General features: G+C 43.1%; 1 protein-coding gene across 1 annotated transcript; it reads left to right on the plus strand.

Annotated features, from left to right (window-relative positions):
- Nucleotides 1-16772, plus strand: LOC307212305 (protein lifeguard 3-like). Its single transcript, XM_079969472.1, has 12 exons — nt 1-158; nt 4812-4891; nt 5404-5498; nt 5702-5766; nt 6469-6522; nt 7049-7099; nt 7856-7895; nt 8605-8642; nt 12556-12643; nt 13804-13899; nt 14347-14400; nt 15789-16772. The coding sequence occupies exons 2-12, from the start codon at nt 4840-4842 to the stop codon at nt 15930-15932; spliced, it is 777 nt and encodes a 258-aa protein (XP_079825598.1). The 5' UTR covers nt 1-158; nt 4812-4839; the 3' UTR covers nt 15933-16772.
- The last annotated feature ends 709 nt before the right edge of the window (nt 16773-17481 follow it).

Genomic DNA, 17481 nt, shown 5'->3' on the forward strand with positions numbered 1-17481 from the left:
GGGACCAAACGTTCCCCCTCCCATCACTTCCTCGTCATTTCTGGGAACTTTTCTCCCATCATTCTCGGGATTTTACTTCGAAGAGCCGTAGGTCATTTTTCGGTCTAAAACTTTGGCAACGGGAGACGAGGGTGCCGGAGCTAGGCACACGGGTTAAGGTAAGGATGCTGGGAAATTTGGGGCAAGGGATTGGGTACCTGTGCTCGGTCACATGGCGTAGGGGGTCGCTTCGGTTTGGACGGGCATCGCTCTAGCCAGCGAAAAAGTCTCAGTCTCCAAAGTTCAGGTCTAATTTTAATTCCCACGCTAAGATTCAGGGGCGGGGGTGGAGTCTAATTTGATCTTGAGGGGATCAATAACTTCCAGCACATTTTTGCCTGGAAATAAACCGACTGGCACAAGGACCACCGGCGCCTTGTGTTCGGCTGTGACTTTTCCGACGGGACCTACTATGGGATAAACGCTACTCTCAAACCCACATCATCGCACGTGCGAGCAGACCCTCTCGGGTCCAGACAGGGCCAGGACACTTCCAGCTTCAGAGATCCTTAGCCCATAATAACGACAATGCAAAAATATCAAAATAAGGCTCTTAAAAAAAGAGTGAGACGTCATTTGATTAAAAAAAAATAACGGAAGCTTTCCTTTTCTGTGCAAATGCACTAATTATTGAGGTGGAAATGTAGCTTTTGTGCCATGCAACAGTTGATACTAAGCATGGTGAGTCTGTTCGAATGCTCTTGTTCCATAATGGAGCAGTAATGGTTCTTTACCTGCTCCAACACGTTCATGTAAGCCGCTGATTCAGGCAAACCGGCAAAAGTATGCCATGAAATTGTGCTATTAAGAAATAATATTAAGAAATGCCCCAGAGAGTCGTAAGTTTGAGTATGTCTTGAAGCCATTTCCTTTGAATTGCAGTGTTTCAAAGTTTATGGAAGATACTTGTTTGAGGAAGATGGCCTTGTCAGTGAGGTATTTTGAGGTTTCTTTGATGTGCAGTGCTGCTTGCTGTGAATTGCTGCAGAAAGTAGATCTCCATTACTCAAAATGATCATGGGTGGAGGAACTCTCCTGTGTGGATGAAACCGTTGCGACTTTGGGGGCTTTTTAGTTTGGAAAAACTGAGTAAGAAGGGACAAGATAGAGTTGTATGAGATTATACATGATGTGGAGAAAGTGGATTGAAAGAAGTTCGTCTCCCCCTCTCCTGATACTGGAACTGGGCTGCAAAACTGAATGCTGGAAGTTTCGAGACAGGTAAAAGAAGGTACGTTCTTCAAACAGCATGTAGTCAAAACGATGGGATTCAATCCCACAAGAGGAAGTGATGGCCACCAACTTGGATGGCTTTAAAAGAGGATTAGACAAAGTCATGGAGGGATAAGTATATCTGTGGGAGCCAGATAACACTAGGTAAGTATGCCTCTGAATAACTGTTTGCTGGAAATCACCTGTTGCTCCACACACATGGTTGACCACCATAAGAACAGGATACAGAACTAGATAGGCACCTGTGTTTCCATGACTTTGACGGATGTAAAATGCAGTGCCAATTTAAAGCATGTATGTTATTAACATATCATGGTATTCTTGTAGTTGTATTAATTGTTCTTAGAAACATTGATAGTCTCAAAAACAGCGATGGAGGACCATTGGGCCTCCCAATATTGCTGAAGGACAACTCCTGTCATCCCCAGTAAGCATGGCCAATGGCCAGGGATGCTGGGAGCTGTTGTTCAGCAACATGTGAAGGGCTAAAAGTTCCCCACACATTCTCTAAAAGATTTGGAATGTGAATATATAATAAAGAGAACTGTCAGGCCCATGTCCCCTCTGCCATAGAACCAAACGCTATCAATTTGGCAGATTGACAGAGGCTATTAGGGGTCAGTCCAAACAAAAATTTCAAAAAGAATGGGGAAAATATAGAGAATACCTTAAAAAGAAGTGCCCTCAAATTAAAACTTGGACTTGTTTCAATTAACTTCTGCAAAATAAATTATGGCCTTTAAGTTAAAAAACAGAAAGGAAAAAGCGGTAATAATGAAATAAGGAGACAGTTTACAAAAAATGAAAAGAGAACCATGTTGAGGATGAAGGAAGTTAATTGGAAGAAAAGAAGAACTGAAACATGGTATATATATTGTTAATTATTTGTTCACGCTGTCCCTGAACCTGTCCAGTAAAGTTAGTGAGGAAATGGGGGGGCGGGGGAAAGAACCAAATGCTGTTCCATTTTGCCAGTGTGCTGTTCAGATGTCGGGGGGGTGGTGGTGGTGGTGGTGGTAGTGTATTAAGATTACAATAATATATGTATCTATTCTGAGAATACTTGCATTCAGAAGTGACAGACCCCTAAGGAAAAAAGGGGGCGATGACTAACCAATAGCAGACAGTCCTTTCCCCACTTAACCACAGAGTTTGTTTTGCTCAGGGTTGCGCTTCCTGTGAGAACTCACAATGTGAGTATTTTTTTTTTTATATGGAACTGCTTTTAAATGAGCAGGTGATGGTGGTGGCCAGGATTGCCTTTCCCCTCAGTTTAGGTGGGTATATCCACCATATGCCCTTCCTTTAATAGGTTGAGCAGCAACATTGAGTCATGCCTTAGTGACAGCCAGATCACAGATCTCTTCCTGGGGCTATTTTTGAAGAGTTCAGAATCTGGCTGCTGGGAGATGGGTTGCAGAGGGTCAGTCCTGAAACAAGGATGGTTAGTTTCAGGGTCCAATTCAGAATGTCTCCCCCACCCCCCTTTTCATTGCAATGTTCCATTTATTAAAAATGTACGGCTCTTTGAAGAAACATTGCAAATCAGGCAGCTAGTGTCGTGATGGATACTTTCAGCTATGTCAGGTGTGGGGAACTTTTGGCTCTCCAGATATTGCTGAACCACAACTCCCATCAGCCCCAGCAAGCATGGTCAATAGCCAGGGATGATGGGCATTGTTGTTCAGCAACATCATCTAGAGGGCTAAAGGTTCTCCGCGCCCAAGCTATGTCATGGAGTGCAGACACCTTTCCTCCATGGGCCTAGAAGACAAGGCAACAGGCTATGGGGAAAGAACAGGAGTTTGAACCTACAGATAGGCTACCTCAGAGACCATTTCAGTAGGCGGCAGCCCCTTGTCCAAATTCCCACCACCAGGAACTCATGCATTATAGAAACTCCCTCATCTTTGTTTTTTATAGTCCTGCCTTTACAGCCTCCTGAAGGCTAGCCTCTCTGGAAATAAGCAGTCACTCTGGCAGTGTTAGAAACTCAAATGGCTCTTTAAACCAGGGCTACAGTTGCCAAAACAGAATGCCTAGTTGTCATTTGGGTCCCAGACGGCTTGGAAGTTGTATTTTTCAATATGACTTTTTGGTTTCCGAAATTCAAATATAATGGATAGAATTCTACAGAATGTGTTGCTTGTGGGTGAAAACAGTCAAGATCCAAGGATGCCTAGGCATGCAGCTCCAGATGGTGGAGACATCAGACACCATCCTGGCACCTGGGCATCTTCACTTGGTTGCAAGTGGCTGATAGCCAGGAGCAAAATTCCCCTGGTACCTGGTGAATTTTGAATGCTGCACTCTGGATTCAACACCTTTTCCCTTACGGTTTATGCTTGGCACACCTTGCTGGGCTCCTTTGGCCTGGTATGTTCAAAACCAGCAGTTCATTTTTTTTTTTATAATAATTTTTATTAATTTTCCAATTTTAAAAACAAAACAACAACAACGTAAAAACATCAACAAATACAAACAAACACACAAATATAAATTCTTAACCTCATTTTCATAAACCTCCTTTCTCGGACTTCCCCATACCTCACCCTTTTTGCATCCTTATTTTACAATTTTTCAGCAACCCTTTTTACCAATTAAATTTAAACTTGTTATCTTTCTCAGTTTCACCTTAAATCATCAAACAATTTCAGCTGTAATTCTGCATCTTCCTTCCCCTTGACATTTTAGCACTCCTCAATTTTATAACAGTTCTTAAGATATACTTTAAACTTCTTCCAATCTTCCTCCACCGTCTCTTTCTCTTGGTCACGGATTCTGCCAGTCATTTCTGCCAGTCCCATAAAGTCGATCACTTTCGTCTGCCATTCTTCCAGTGTGGGTAATTCTTGTGTCTTCCAATACTTTGCTAGGAGAATCCTTGCTGCTGTAGTGGCGTACGTAAAAAAATTCTTGTCCCTCCTTGACACCACTTGGCCGACCATGCCCAAGAGAAATGCCTCTGGTTTCTTATGAAAAGTACATTTAAGTACCTTCTTAATTTCATTATAAATCATTTCCCAAAAGGCTTTAATCTTTGGGCAGGTCCACCAAAGGTGGAAGAAGGTGCCTTCAGTCTCATTACATTTCCAACATTTATTATTGGGCAGATGATAAATCTTCGCAAGTTTGACTGGGGTCATGTACCACCTGTAAATCATTTTCATAATATTTTCTCTTAGGGCATTACATGCCGTGAATTTTATACCGGTGGTCCATAACTGTTCCCAGTCAGCAAACATAATGTCATGACCAATGTCCTGTGCCCATTTAATCATGGCTGATTTAACTGTCTCACCTATTGTATTCCACTTCAGCAACAAATTGTACATTCTTGATACGTTCTTAGTATTGGGTTCTAACAGTTCTGTTTCCAATTTCGATTTCTCCACCTGGAAGCCAATTTTCCCAAAACCAGCAGTTCAGAGAAGGGGTGCTGCCTCAGGGATGGGCATGTTGTATTTTGCATCCTGTATTTTATGTTTGTTTTCACTCTCCAAGTGATAATGAGGGTTTACTTCCTTGGTTTTTTCCAGGTGCTGTGCTAAGCCTCCCTGACACATCATGGCAGAGCAGAGTCCACCTCCCTATGATGGCAAGAAAACTGGAGCTGCAGGTGCGAGAGCATACTTCGATTCACCTGGTTAAAAGCAGAGATTCTGCAAGAACGGTGGCAGAGGGGTGAGGGGTGAGATTATTGCGAATTGCTGGGGACAGGAGAATCTCCACAAACAGGGAGGAAAGTTGAGAGCTGGTATGAAGAGAGGCGCCAGGTATTAGGCAAGCCCAGAAGTAACATGTTCCATTACTTCTGGGTTGCTGCGGAGCGCAACCCAAAAACGCTCAACCTGAAGGAACTTTAACCCGAGGTATGAATGTATATTTCTTAAACTACAAATGGTAGCCACTAGTGGGGGCTACCAACAACTATTGGGATGGCAGTGGGTATTGATGGATAATATAGTGCCATGTTAAAGGTCCTGTTGAACCACTGTTTGAATTCTACTTCATGCTAAGTGTGGAAAAGCAATGCTTCAGCAGCGTCTATGGGCCCTAGGGTGGAATCTGTACCATCCAGATCTTGTGGCTTTGAAATTTACATTAACAAATGTTGCTGTTTGTCATCAGATACAACAGATTTGGAGTGTCTCGCAGAGGAAGATGGGGGTTTTCGCATTGCTTGTTGGGTTGACAAGAATGTCCGGCAAACTTTCATTTGCAAGGTAAGTCTGAAGGCACTTTGAGGGAGAGGGAGAAGGCATATATGATAGGGTCAAGGTGCTCTAGTACACAGTTCAGCAACAGTCACCATTCATGGGAATCTGATCTTGCTACTGGGTTATCTTGGCATCTGTAAATTGCAACATGCTTGTTTGCATTTATATATATATGCAGATGCTCACATCTTGTTTGTCTTCATGACCAGGTCTACAGCATCATCACCCTTCAGCTGTTGGTGACTGTGGGCATCGTTGCACTCTTCACTTTTTCGTAAGTTTTCTGGTGCTCTGCTAGAACTCTGGAGGGGTTCTGGGACTCTAAAGGTAGGGGTTATCAGAATGAACCAGTTCTACCCCACTATTCTGACATCTGGTTACTTCTGTTCCCATTTAGCTGCATTTGAAAATTCATATTCTAGATTGTAGAAGATGAAATTCTGTACCTGTGCCATTTCCCTAAAATCAGGAAAAAAAGTATTTTATGTTGATTTGTTATTTATTTATTTATTTTTTAATCTGTCCTGCAATTTTAAAGTGGTGAAATTATTCAAATATCTGCCTCTCTGTCATTTGGGCTTGTTTTGTGGAACTTTTTTCTAGATGGGAGGGGATACTTTATTTTGTGACCTTGGCTTTTCTCAAAATCTTTAATAAAGAGATATTTGAATGGGTTCTTTCCCCCTTTTTCTTTTTGCCCATTAAAAAAAAACATGCAAAATTATGCAATGAAAGAATTTCACCAGTGCATCGTTTCTCCATTGTTATAATTTTGTCTTTTAAATGGAAAACATAAATTTAAAAACCTTGTCCTTTCAAAGTTTCATCATTTTCACTACGGAAAAATGGCAAAATGCCCCTCCAAAATCCAGCTGGATTCTGCCCACAATGTTCTGATCCAGAAACTATTCTGGCAGTACAGAACTGCAAGAACCAGGGCAGGTATCTCATCTTGTGCTCTCTTCCTTCTCCACAGACACCCTGTGAGCCATTATGTGCAAAGGAATATTGCCCTGTACTATGTATCTTAGTAAGTATCACTCCCTATACAGATGCAGAGCCAAATTCCACTCTTGACCTGTTGCCAAGACAGATTGCTCTACTGGCCAGCTAAGCTGCTTCATGTCAGATTCTCTCACCCTGTCTCTCCTGTAACTTCCATCACTACCATTTCATAACAGCACAATGGCTGTGTTGTGCAGGGGGCCTCTGGGGAATAAGTTGCACATGGTATCCTTCCCTAGAGGAAACCTGCCTTCTTCATCCATAGTTTCCTGATGAAACGTTGACATCTGATTTTACTGGTAATTTTAATGCGCTTTTTATATTTTATGTAAAATGCTGTTGATGTTTAGAAAGTATATAAATTCTATTAAATTAAATAACAAACATGCATAGTCAATTGATGGGAGGGATATTATTTTTGTATGGAGGCTATCTCCCTTCATGGTTCAAGAAGGGCTTGAGGGAGCTCCTACATTTGGAAAGCTGTTTATTTATTAGAGTTGCCAGCTAGTTTTAAATAAGTCATCTCTCTCTCTCTTTTTCATCCCTAGTGCTGTATTCTTGATCTGCTACCTTGTGCTGGCCTTGTGTAGAAGCATCCAGTACGTATCTGTTGACGACATTTGTGATCACACAAAAAACAGAGTTTCAACATTTGCTGGGACTCATAAGGAGGGGACAACGACAGAAGATGGACTTGTCAAAGGACAATGGCTTTGGATATAAATTGCCTTGGTATCTTACTTGGCCAGCTCTCTGGTACAGTGGCTTCACTTCTGTCCATAGGGCCAGTTCAGAGAGAGAACTACTGGCTGACTCAGTTCCCTGTCAGTTGTGCTGTGGGGTACTACAGGGAACTTGTATTTTCCCCAAGTTAACATCTCCATAAAGCCGCTGGGAGCAGCCATTAGGACAGGGGTCAGTAAACTTTTTCAGCAGGGGGCCGGTCCACTGTCCCTCAGACCTTGTGGGGGGCCGGACTATATTATTTTTTTTTGGGGGGGGGGAATGAACAAATTCCTATGCCCCACAAATAACCCAGAGATGCATTTTAAATAAAAGCACACATTCTACTCATGTAAAACACCAGGCAGGCCCCACAAATAACCCAGAGATGCATTTTAAATAAAAGCACATATTCTACTCATGTAAAAACACGCTGATTCCCAGACTGTCCGCAGGCCGGATTTAGAAGGTGATTGGGCTGGATCCAGCCCCCGGGCCTTAGTTTGCCTACCCATGCATTAGGAGATTTGAAGTGCAGTGTCATCAGTATGTTGAATTCTCTCAGAAGGCTCCTTTTCTTGAGGTGAGACCGCCTGCACGTACTCTCTGACTCTCTTGCCGGTGTCTTTCAGGAGGCGCTTCCCATGGAACATAATCCTCATGACTATCTTTGTAAGTACAGTTTTTTGTGTGGTTTGCATTCGAATGATGCAAAATCTCTATTGGGGGGAGATGGTGGAAGAAGGGTCTAAGATGAAGTGTAGGACAATGCATTTGACTCGCCACAAATTTTCAAGCAAAATAAATTGTCCAAATTGGTTTAGTATGTAAAAAATAAATACTTGCAATTCTATCCCCTTTTCATAAATTCAGAACACCTTTGTATATCAAATATTGGGATCAACTAACTAGCCTTGCTAGTGGAAGTGGGCTTTCCCCCTTTTCTTCTCCCCACACCCCCAAAATTGACTTTGGGTGTGTATGAGAGAAGACACAGAAAAGTATGTAGGGAAAAGTGGGGTGGGGGTGGGTTGTTCCATCTGGTGAGGTGAAAAGCTTGTGCTGACTGGATGATTGCCATAGTGATAGGAAAAGGGCCAGCACAGAGTAGCAGATAAAGTATTTCTGTTATGTAAATAATGGAAGAAGCCGAAACTATTTGTCCTGATGTGTAACTAGGGGGTCAAAGGATGCTGTAGGTCAGAAGTGGGGAACCTGTGACCCTCCAGATGTTGTTGGACTCCAACTCCCATATGTCCCAGCCATGATGGTCAGTGGCCACAGATTACGGAATCTGTTAGATCTGGAAGGCCACATTTTCACCATCTCTAGTGCAGATGGTGCTCTGTTAATTTTTGTTTTGTTTTCTGATTTTCCCTAGACCATGTCCACGGCATTCATGACTGGCACAATCGCAAGGTACTGTGCAAAGTGGTAAATGGAAGTGATACAGTAAAGGCCTACACAGTGGGAAGCTGTTTCTGAGCTGGATTTAGAAAATGTCTCCAAATAGGTCATATCCCCAGACGCTACTGCACATCCCTTTTCACCCCTCTGCATGGAACTCATTTCTATGGTTGTGGCTGCAAAAAAATAAAATAAAATAAAAAATTGCATAGCAAAAGTGTGGAAATAATTTAACATCCTGACAGAATGTGAAAAGTTCAGCAGGTGGAAAGTACAGGAGGTAGTAGTGAGGGAAACAATAGCCAATAATGCAAAATTAAGTCTGCAATCCTAAACAAACCTAGAATTATGGGTGCTTGGAGTTGAACTGACCAAAGGTCATCTACTCCAACTTCCTGCTGATGCAGGCAGTCTGCTGCCACAGCTTCCCTGGGAGATGGCTGTCCAGCCTCTCCTTAAAAAAAACCACTAACCAACCCCCCCTTACTAGATTCTTTAATTGCTACTGGGGAAATTCCACTGAACATAGTGGAGCTTATTTCTGAGTAAACATCCCTAGGATTGCACTGTGAGAGAAGCAAACAATCAAGTGGATTCTTGATGAAATAAATGGTGTTCCTTCTTGGTGAAAAAATATGGGCAAGTTTTTGATAATGCAATTTTCGAAGTGGCCTTGTTTTTGGCTATAAGAGGATGATATTCAATGCTGCAGCTCTGCTGGCACAATGAACTTGGTTGTGTGCCACAGAGCTGCTTCCTCTCCTGTCCCCTCCAGCCCCCTGCATGCCCTCAAAATCAGCTCTGGAGCATTGGGGGGTCCTATGGAGCACATTTTGTAGGTGCACAGGGTGAGGAGAGGAAGCAGAAGGGTCTTGGCTCAATGATAGAGACCTGTTCTGCGTGCAGATGCTCCCAGCTTCAATTCCTAGGGCTGAGAGAAACCTGCCTGAAACCTTCGAGAGCTGCTGCCAGTCAGTGTAGGCATAACTGAGCTGGATGAACTGAAAGGTTGACTTGGCATAATGCAGCTTCCTATTTACCTGTGTTTGCACCAGCAAAATCATGTGGCTGGAGCATTGGATACAACCCCTCAAGTTTGAAAAGTTGTTGTTGTTGTTTAGTCGTTTAGTCGTGTCCGACTCTTCGTGACCCCATGGACCAGAGCACGCCAGGCACTTCTGTCTTCCATTGCCTCCCGCAGTTTGGTCAGACTCATGTTTGTAGCTTTGAAGACACTATCCAACCATCTCGTCCTCTGTCGTCCCCTTCTCCTTGTGCCCTCCACCTTTCCCAACATCAGGGTCTTTTCCAGGGAGTCTTCTCTTCTCATGAGGTGGCTAAAGTATTGGAGCCTCAGCTTCACGATCTGTCCTTCCAGTGAGCACTCAGGGCTGATTTCCTTAAGAATGGATAGGTTTGATCTTCTTGCAGTCCATGGGACTCTCAAGAGTCTCCTCCAGCACCATAATTCAAAAGCATCAATTCTTCGGCGATCAGCCTTCTTTATGGTCCAGCTCTCACTTCCATACATCACTACTGGGAAAACCATAGCTTTTACTATACGGACCTTTGTTGGCAAGGTGATGTCTCTACTTTTTAAGATGCTGTCCAGGTTGGTCATTGCTTTCTTCCCAAGAAGCAGGCGTCTCTTAACCATCTGCAGTGATCATGGAGCCCAAGAAAGTAAAGTCTCTCACTGCCTCCATTTCTTCTCCTTCTATTTGCCAGGAGGTGATGGGACCAGTGGCCATGATCTTCGTTTTTTTGATGTTGAGCTTCAGACCATATTTTGCGCTCTCCTCTTTCACCCTCAATAAAAGGTTCTTTAATTCCTCCTCACTTTCTGCCATCAAGGTTGTGTCATTTGCATATCTGAGGTTGTTGATATTTCTTCCAGCAATCTTAATTCCGGCTAGGGATTCATCCAGCCCAGCCTTTCACATGATGAATTCTGCATATAAGTTAAATAACCAGGGAGACAATATACAGCTTTGTCGTACTCCTTTCCCAATTTTGAACCGATCAGTTGTTCCATATCCAGTTCTAACTGTAGCTTCTTGTCCCACATAGAGATTTCTCAGGAGACAGATGAGGTGATCAGGCACTCCCATTTCTTTAAGAACTTGCCATAGTTTGCTGTGGTCGACACAGTCAAAGGCTATTGCATAGTCAATGAAGCAGAAGTAGATGTCTTTCTGGAACTCTCTAGCTTTCTCCATAATCCAGCGCATGTTTGCAATTTGGTCTCTGGTTCCTCTGCCTCTTCTAAATCCAGCTTGCACTTCTGGGAGTTCTCGGTCCACATACTGCTTGAGCCTTCCTTGTAGAATTTTAAGCATAACCTTGCTAATGTGTGAAATGAGTGCAATTGTGCAGTAGTTGGAGCATTCTTTAGCACTGCCCATCTTTGGGATTGGGATGTAGACTGATCTTCTCCAATCCTCTGGCCACTGCTGAGTTTTCCAAACTTGCTGGCATATTGAGTGTAGCACCTTAACAGCATCATCTTTTAAAATTTTAAATAGTTCAGCTGGAATACCATCACTTCCACTGGCCGTGTTATTTGCAGTGCTTTCTAAGGCCCATTTGACGTCACTCTCCAGGATGTCTGGCTCCAGGTCAGCAACCCCACTACCTGGGGTGTACGAGACATCCATATCTTTCTGGTATAATTCCTCTGTGTATTCTTGCCACCTCTTCTTGATGTCTTCTGCTTCTGTTAGGTCCTTACCACTTTGGTCCTTTATTATGGCAATCTTTGAACGAAATGTTCCTTTCATATCTCCAATTTTCTTGAACAGATCTCTGGTTCTTCCCATTCTGTTGTTTTCCTCTATTTCTTTGCATTGCTCGTTTAAGAAGGCCTTCTTATCTCTCCTTGCTATTTTTTGGAAATCTGCATTCAGTTTCCTGTATCTTTATCTCCCTCGCATTTTGCTTGCCTTCTCTCCCCCGCTATTTGTAAGGCCTCATTGGACAGCCACTTTGCTTTCTTACATTTCCTTTTCATTGGGATGGTTTTCGTTGCTGCCTCCTATATAATGTTGCGAGCCTCCATCCATAGTTCTTCAGGCACTCTGTCTAGCAAATCTAAATCCTTAAACCTGTTCCTCACTTCCACTGTGTATTCATAAGGGATTTGATTTAGATTGTATCTTACCGGCCCAGTGGTTCAGTGCATAAACTTGGATTACTGTTATGTTAAAAGGTAGTTGGTGCATAAACTTGGATTACTGTTATGTTAAAAGGTCTGCCTTGGATTCGTATCGAGATCATTCTATCATTTTTGAGATTGCATCCCAGTACTGCTTTCGCCACTCTTTTGTTGACTATGAGGGCCACTCCATTTCTTTTGCGGGTTTCTTGCCCACGGTAGTAGATATGATGGTCATCCAAACTGAATTCGCCCATTCCCGTCCATTTTAGTTCACTGATGCCCAGGATGTCAATATTTATTCTTGCCATCTCATTTTTGACCACATCCAACTTACCAAGGTTCATGGTTCTTACATTCCAGGTTCCTATGCAATATTTTTCTTTACAGCATTGGACTTTCCTTTCGCTTCCAGGCATATCCGCAACTGAACGTCCTTTCGGCTTTGGCCCAGCCGCTTCATCAGCTCTGAATCTACTTGTACTTGTCTTCTGCTCTTCCCCAGTAGCATGTTGGATGCCTTCCGACCTGAGGGGCTCATCTTCCAGCGTCATAACTTTTATATGCCTGTTGTCTTTGTCCATGGAGTTTTCTTGGCAGGGATACTGGAGTGGCTTGCCGGTTCTTCCTCCAGGTGGATCACGTTTGGTCAAAACTCTCCACTATGACCGTTTGAAAAGTACCTTGTGCCTAATTTTGTTGTTGTTGCATTATAATAAAATTATTTTAACAAAAATGTATGATTTATTTTTTTTACCTTTTTGTTACCAGCGTGTATGATACCAAGACTGTAGTCATTGCCATGATCATCACAGCAGTTGTAACCATCACTGTCACTGTTTTCTCCTTTCAGACAAAGGTGAGAAAGCCCATTTTTTCCAGTACAGTTAGCAGGCTTAGGAAGGGTGATTGCCCTGTGGTGGAAATGGTGACTTAGCTAAGCATGTTTGGATCCCACCCTTACAATACAAGGCCCTTGTCATAAACAAGAAATTCCTTGTCATGGTGTTATGTACACCTGGCCTGTCATTACAACATGCAGCCCTCCATTTCATGAGTTAGGCTAGACAGCCACCCTTCTCTTTTGTATGCTCCCATGAGCTGATCTTTCGGGGGGGGGGGGGACACCATAGATATAATAATGCAGGCTAATGGCTGCAATTGTGACTACCCTCCATTAAAAAATGGTGTATGCAGGTAGAAAACTGGTTCCAGCCTGGCGAGCTCTAAACTAGAGGCCTTCCTTTTCCTCACACACTGGATTTCCATGGATAGGAACATGGAAACACTCAATACAAAGTAGTTGTCTCCCAGGGTGCTTATGCGGTTCTTGCTTTTTGCCTTAAACTTTCACATCAGCTGTATATTGTAGACCCTTCTTTGTGTGTAGTTTCAGACTGCACAGGCAATATTTTATCTCATTAAAATAAATTGATTGTAAAAACCTGGTTACATGGCTTGGTGGGGGCAGAAAGGGATGGAGGAGAGAGTGTTGTTGTTCTCAGTTCCTTCTTTTGGGCTTCCCACAGGCATCTGATTGGCCACTGTGAGAAGAGGATGCTGGACTATATGGGCATTTGGCCGGATCCTGTTCTTAAGTCCCCCCCAGGCATCTGGGAGCAAATTAGTAGGCTTCCGCCATGTGTATGTAACACACTAAAATCAGAAAAGAATTACTTTCTCTTGCTTTCTTGTCTGTTGTGCTAAAAAAAAAAGCCCCCACAGTTCCTCTGTTTACTGATTTGAGAGGAACTCCATCATACCTAGTGGGGCTTCTGAACAGACTTGCAGAGAATTGGGAATTCTAATCTGAGGTAGCCATGGCTGAAAGTGGAAAGTGGACAGTTTTTATGTCAGGTTAGTTAATCCAGGACACTGTTGTCTTTGGCTCTGCCCACCTGTTGCCCTCAGTACAAAAATGGTTGCCCACCCCTGACGGAGGACTTCATAACTGAATACATTTGGGCAGTAATACTTCCAGAGGTAATAAGGTATTTTTGTCACTTCCTCCGTTGACAGGTGGATCTCACAACCTGGCGTGGTTTCTTCTGTATCATGGCCATTGTCTTCATGGTGACTGGCATTGCCACTGCCATTGTCCTGAGCTGCAAATACGTAAGTGGCTGGGGAACTTGCTAGCCTATGGGATCAGCAATACAACAAAGCTTCCAGTGGCAAAGCAATCCCAGTTGATGTGTGTGTGTGTGTGTGTTCGGTGGGGGCTGCTGCATTGTTTCAGGAGGCTTTGAGCAATGGCTGCCCTTGCCCAATCTCTCACTTTCCTGAAAGAGTTCATTCCCTTCCTTTGGACCAAGGCCTGTTTAGAAGTTCAGCTTTATTCCCTTTGCCTGCTGCCTTAAGCATCCCTTCAGTACGCAATATGTTCTCCATGGGAATATTTTTGTTTTTTAAATGTACATCTATTTCTGTTAAGTCGCCTTGGACCATTTTGAGAAACAGCGACTCGTAAACATAAATAAATACATATCGGCAGGTCTCTTAACCTTTTTCATTCAGAGATGTAGAAACTCATTAGTTGACGCTCTTTTTCTCTTCTTGCAGATGTACTGGCTCGACTTGCTTTATGCGGCCATTTCTGCTGTAGTCTTCACCCTGGTTAGTAGAGATTTACTGTTGATTGCATGAATAGAGGTACCCCTTTTCCTGAAATAATATACGTGCAGCATTTTGAATATTCTGGGTGTACTGTGTTAATTCTGATAGGCAACAACTCAAGAGTTTCCTGTTTCGCCACCACCTCTTTGAGGTGGAGACCCTTCAAGAATCTTCTGGCTGTCCCAGACTAGCAGCGTAACAGGCAAATGAAGCTAGAGGGGCACAAAAACAAGGAAAGGCTTTGGAGAGTGGATTTTGTCTAGCATCTTTAGATTTCTAGCAAAATTTATTTATTGCTTACGTTTCTACCTTGCTCCTCAGCCAAAAGACAAGTACGGCTGACAGTACTACTGTATGCAATGTAGCTTCATAGCAAATAGATGTGTGCTAAATCCAATGGCAACTGCGTTGAGGAGGTGGGTACCAATTTTGTGGGAAGATGCTGGAACATTAAGATCCTTGGCTTTGTAGCTTTCACTATGTTTGCAGACACCAACGAATGCTTAACTACAGCTGCAAATTACTTTGAATTGGTTTCGGCCTGTCAGTATTTTCATCCCTCCCATTGCAAAGATCACCAGATCATGTTTGTTTTACTTTCTGTCTCAGAGAAAGGAGGGGGCAGAAACCACTCTTCCAGACTTCCGTCCCTAGCACTGTGCTGGTTTTTCTTTGATCTGTCTAGAGACTAGGTGGCAGTATGAGAGAGCTGGTTCTCTCATGCATGTCCGTTATGTTCTTTTGTTTTGTAGTAGTAATAAAGTTAGGTATGCAACAAAACCTCCACTGTTTCGTTTCCATTACTCTGCTGCATTTGAGGTGCTCACAATAGCAAATGTGAGTCCACTGCACCAGGACCTGTTCCAGAGGAATGCTGTGCTCTGCTGTTCCTGCGTTCCTGTGATCAGAGGGTTGGTGAAAGTGCTCCCAACACCCATCCCATGCAGCTGCTGAAGACGTGGGCTTTAAAGGGTGTACAGACAGGGCCTTGCTATATTGCAATAGGCTTAAGAAAAGTTTACAGATGACTAAGTGGGAAACTCTGGACCAAACTAGACACAGCATTTTTCATTTAGTTTGGTCCCACATAGCTGCCCCCTGCACCTTAATTAATAGCTGGTGTGGGGAGGGGAAAATCAGAGGGATCATGGCAGCCCCAGCCCAATACATTTTGGCACCTGAGGCAAACCACAAAATGGTTCCCTAGCCAGGGAAGAAGCAGTGAGTGGAGAGTTACATCAGGAACAGGTGGGGAGCAGGAAATCAAATCAGCTTTACCCAATGGTTGAGGTGGGAATCAAAGGCTGTTGATGGGGAAAGAAGGAAGCTTTAAAGATAGACCGTTTATTGAATGATGTGGCTAAATGCTGCTTTGTGATTCCTTACAGTTCCTTGCTTATGATACTCAGCTGCTGCTGGGGAACAGGAAATACGCCATCAGTCCCGAGGATTACATTTATGGAGCCATCCAGATCTACATAGATGTCATCTACATCTTCCTCTCCTTCACAAGGCTTGTGGGCAGGAATTAGGGACTGTGGGACCTGTACTTAGGGCCAGGACTTTGTCTCAGCATTTGGGCGAAAAGTTTCTTCACCTTTTCCCTCTTCACCAGCACATGAGTCTGTTGTTTGCAAAGATCCTATACTGATGGTACACAAAGCTGATGCATAACCACTCCGCCACTAAGGCATTTTTGTATGGCCATTAAAATTTTGCATGAAATTTGACTGCATGAAAATGCTCAATTGCAGAGAGTTAGTTGCGCTTAGGTCATGTTGAAATCCATGAGATGTGTTATAGTCACAATTGATTTAAACCCCGCTGGTTTCAGTGTCATGGGCACAAATTGATTTCCTGGATTGGAGCCTGTAATTTTTACATTTTTCTGCAACATATGCAGGCAAGAAATATAGACCTTCCAGTGAAGTTCCGCTCTCTTAGCTGTAACTGCAAATATATATATTTAAAATAAGCTAACTGTCCATTCTTGTTACATATTAGAGATTACGGCAACTGTCTTAATATAGCACTGTTTGACGCAGTGGCGTAGCGTGGGGGGTGCAGGGGGGGCCGGCCGCACCGGGCGCAACATCTGGGGTTAGGGCAAATCCACGGGTTAGGGGGCGCAAATCCACAGATTAGGGGGCGCAAATTACTTGCCTTGCCCCGGGTGCTGACAACCCACGCTACGCCACTGGTTTGACGTAGGTCAGTGATGTTGAACCTTTTAGAGACCAAGTGCTCAAACTGCAACCCAAAACCCACTTATTTATCGCAAAGTGCCAACACGGCAATTTAACCTGTGTATGCAATTTTTCCGTGTGTTTCTTCTTTATGACTGCTGTTGTAATAAATAATCTTTCCTAAAAGTTATTGCATTATATATATATATGTCTCTGAACACGGCCCTCAATGAGTGAAAGATGGATTCTTTGTCAAGAATAAGACCACATAGTCCCTTTTATTTCTCATAAAACAAATGCCTCCCCTGTAGAGAGCAAGAATGATTAAGGATGACCTTTGCAGGATTGTTAGCCCCCTATCTTACTTGACCCACCCTCAAATTGGCATGAGTTACAAAAAATACAAACGCCTCTTTTAAAAAAAATGAAATGCACCCAACTATTAATTATGAGAATTAAAACACATGCTCTAAAACCCATGTATGGGGTGGGGGAAGAACACTGAAAAATTATACATTTAATCTATGTAATTTAATAATACCATAAATGCAGTGTCTGGACACTTAATGGTTTGTGGAACTGACTAGAAACAGCTGTTCCTTTTACTTCATCTCGCAGCTTGCTGGTATTGCTACACAATCCTAGTCATTAGGGAAGTTATTGAAATCTGTGAGTGGTGTTTGTGCCAACTGTAACATTACAGTGGAACTAACACCACACTTTTATAGGTGTGCAGGATGGCAGAAGGCACTCTGTGGAAGAGACATGGGAACAATATATTTGACTATCAAAAATGGTTATAAACAGCAATTGATTTAATATGCTAGAAAGGACCCTGTAATGATACCGCCAGTGTTTAGGAAATCAAATATTGTGCTATTCACACACAAGAATC

Source organism: Podarcis cretensis (genome assembly GCF_951804945.1).
Source record: "Podarcis cretensis genome assembly, chromosome: 1".
Lineage (NCBI taxonomy): Eukaryota > Metazoa > Chordata > Lepidosauria > Squamata > Lacertidae > Podarcis > Podarcis cretensis.

What these genes read in the sequence shown, in the direction of transcription:
- LOC307212305 (XM_079969472.1), top strand. Translation starts at nt 4,840, where the DNA reads ATGGCAGAGCAGAGTCCACCTCCCTATGATGGCAAGAAAACTGGAGCT. An exon ending in ATGACTGGCACAATCGCAAG is followed by an intron (nt 8,643 to 12,555) that starts GTACTGTGCAAA and finishes TTTTGTTACCAG; the next exon opens with CGTGTATGATACCAAGACTG. An exon ending in CTGCTGTAGTCTTCACCCTG is followed by an intron (nt 14,401 to 15,788) that starts GTTAGTAGAGAT and finishes GATTCCTTACAG; the next exon opens with TTCCTTGCTTATGATACTCA.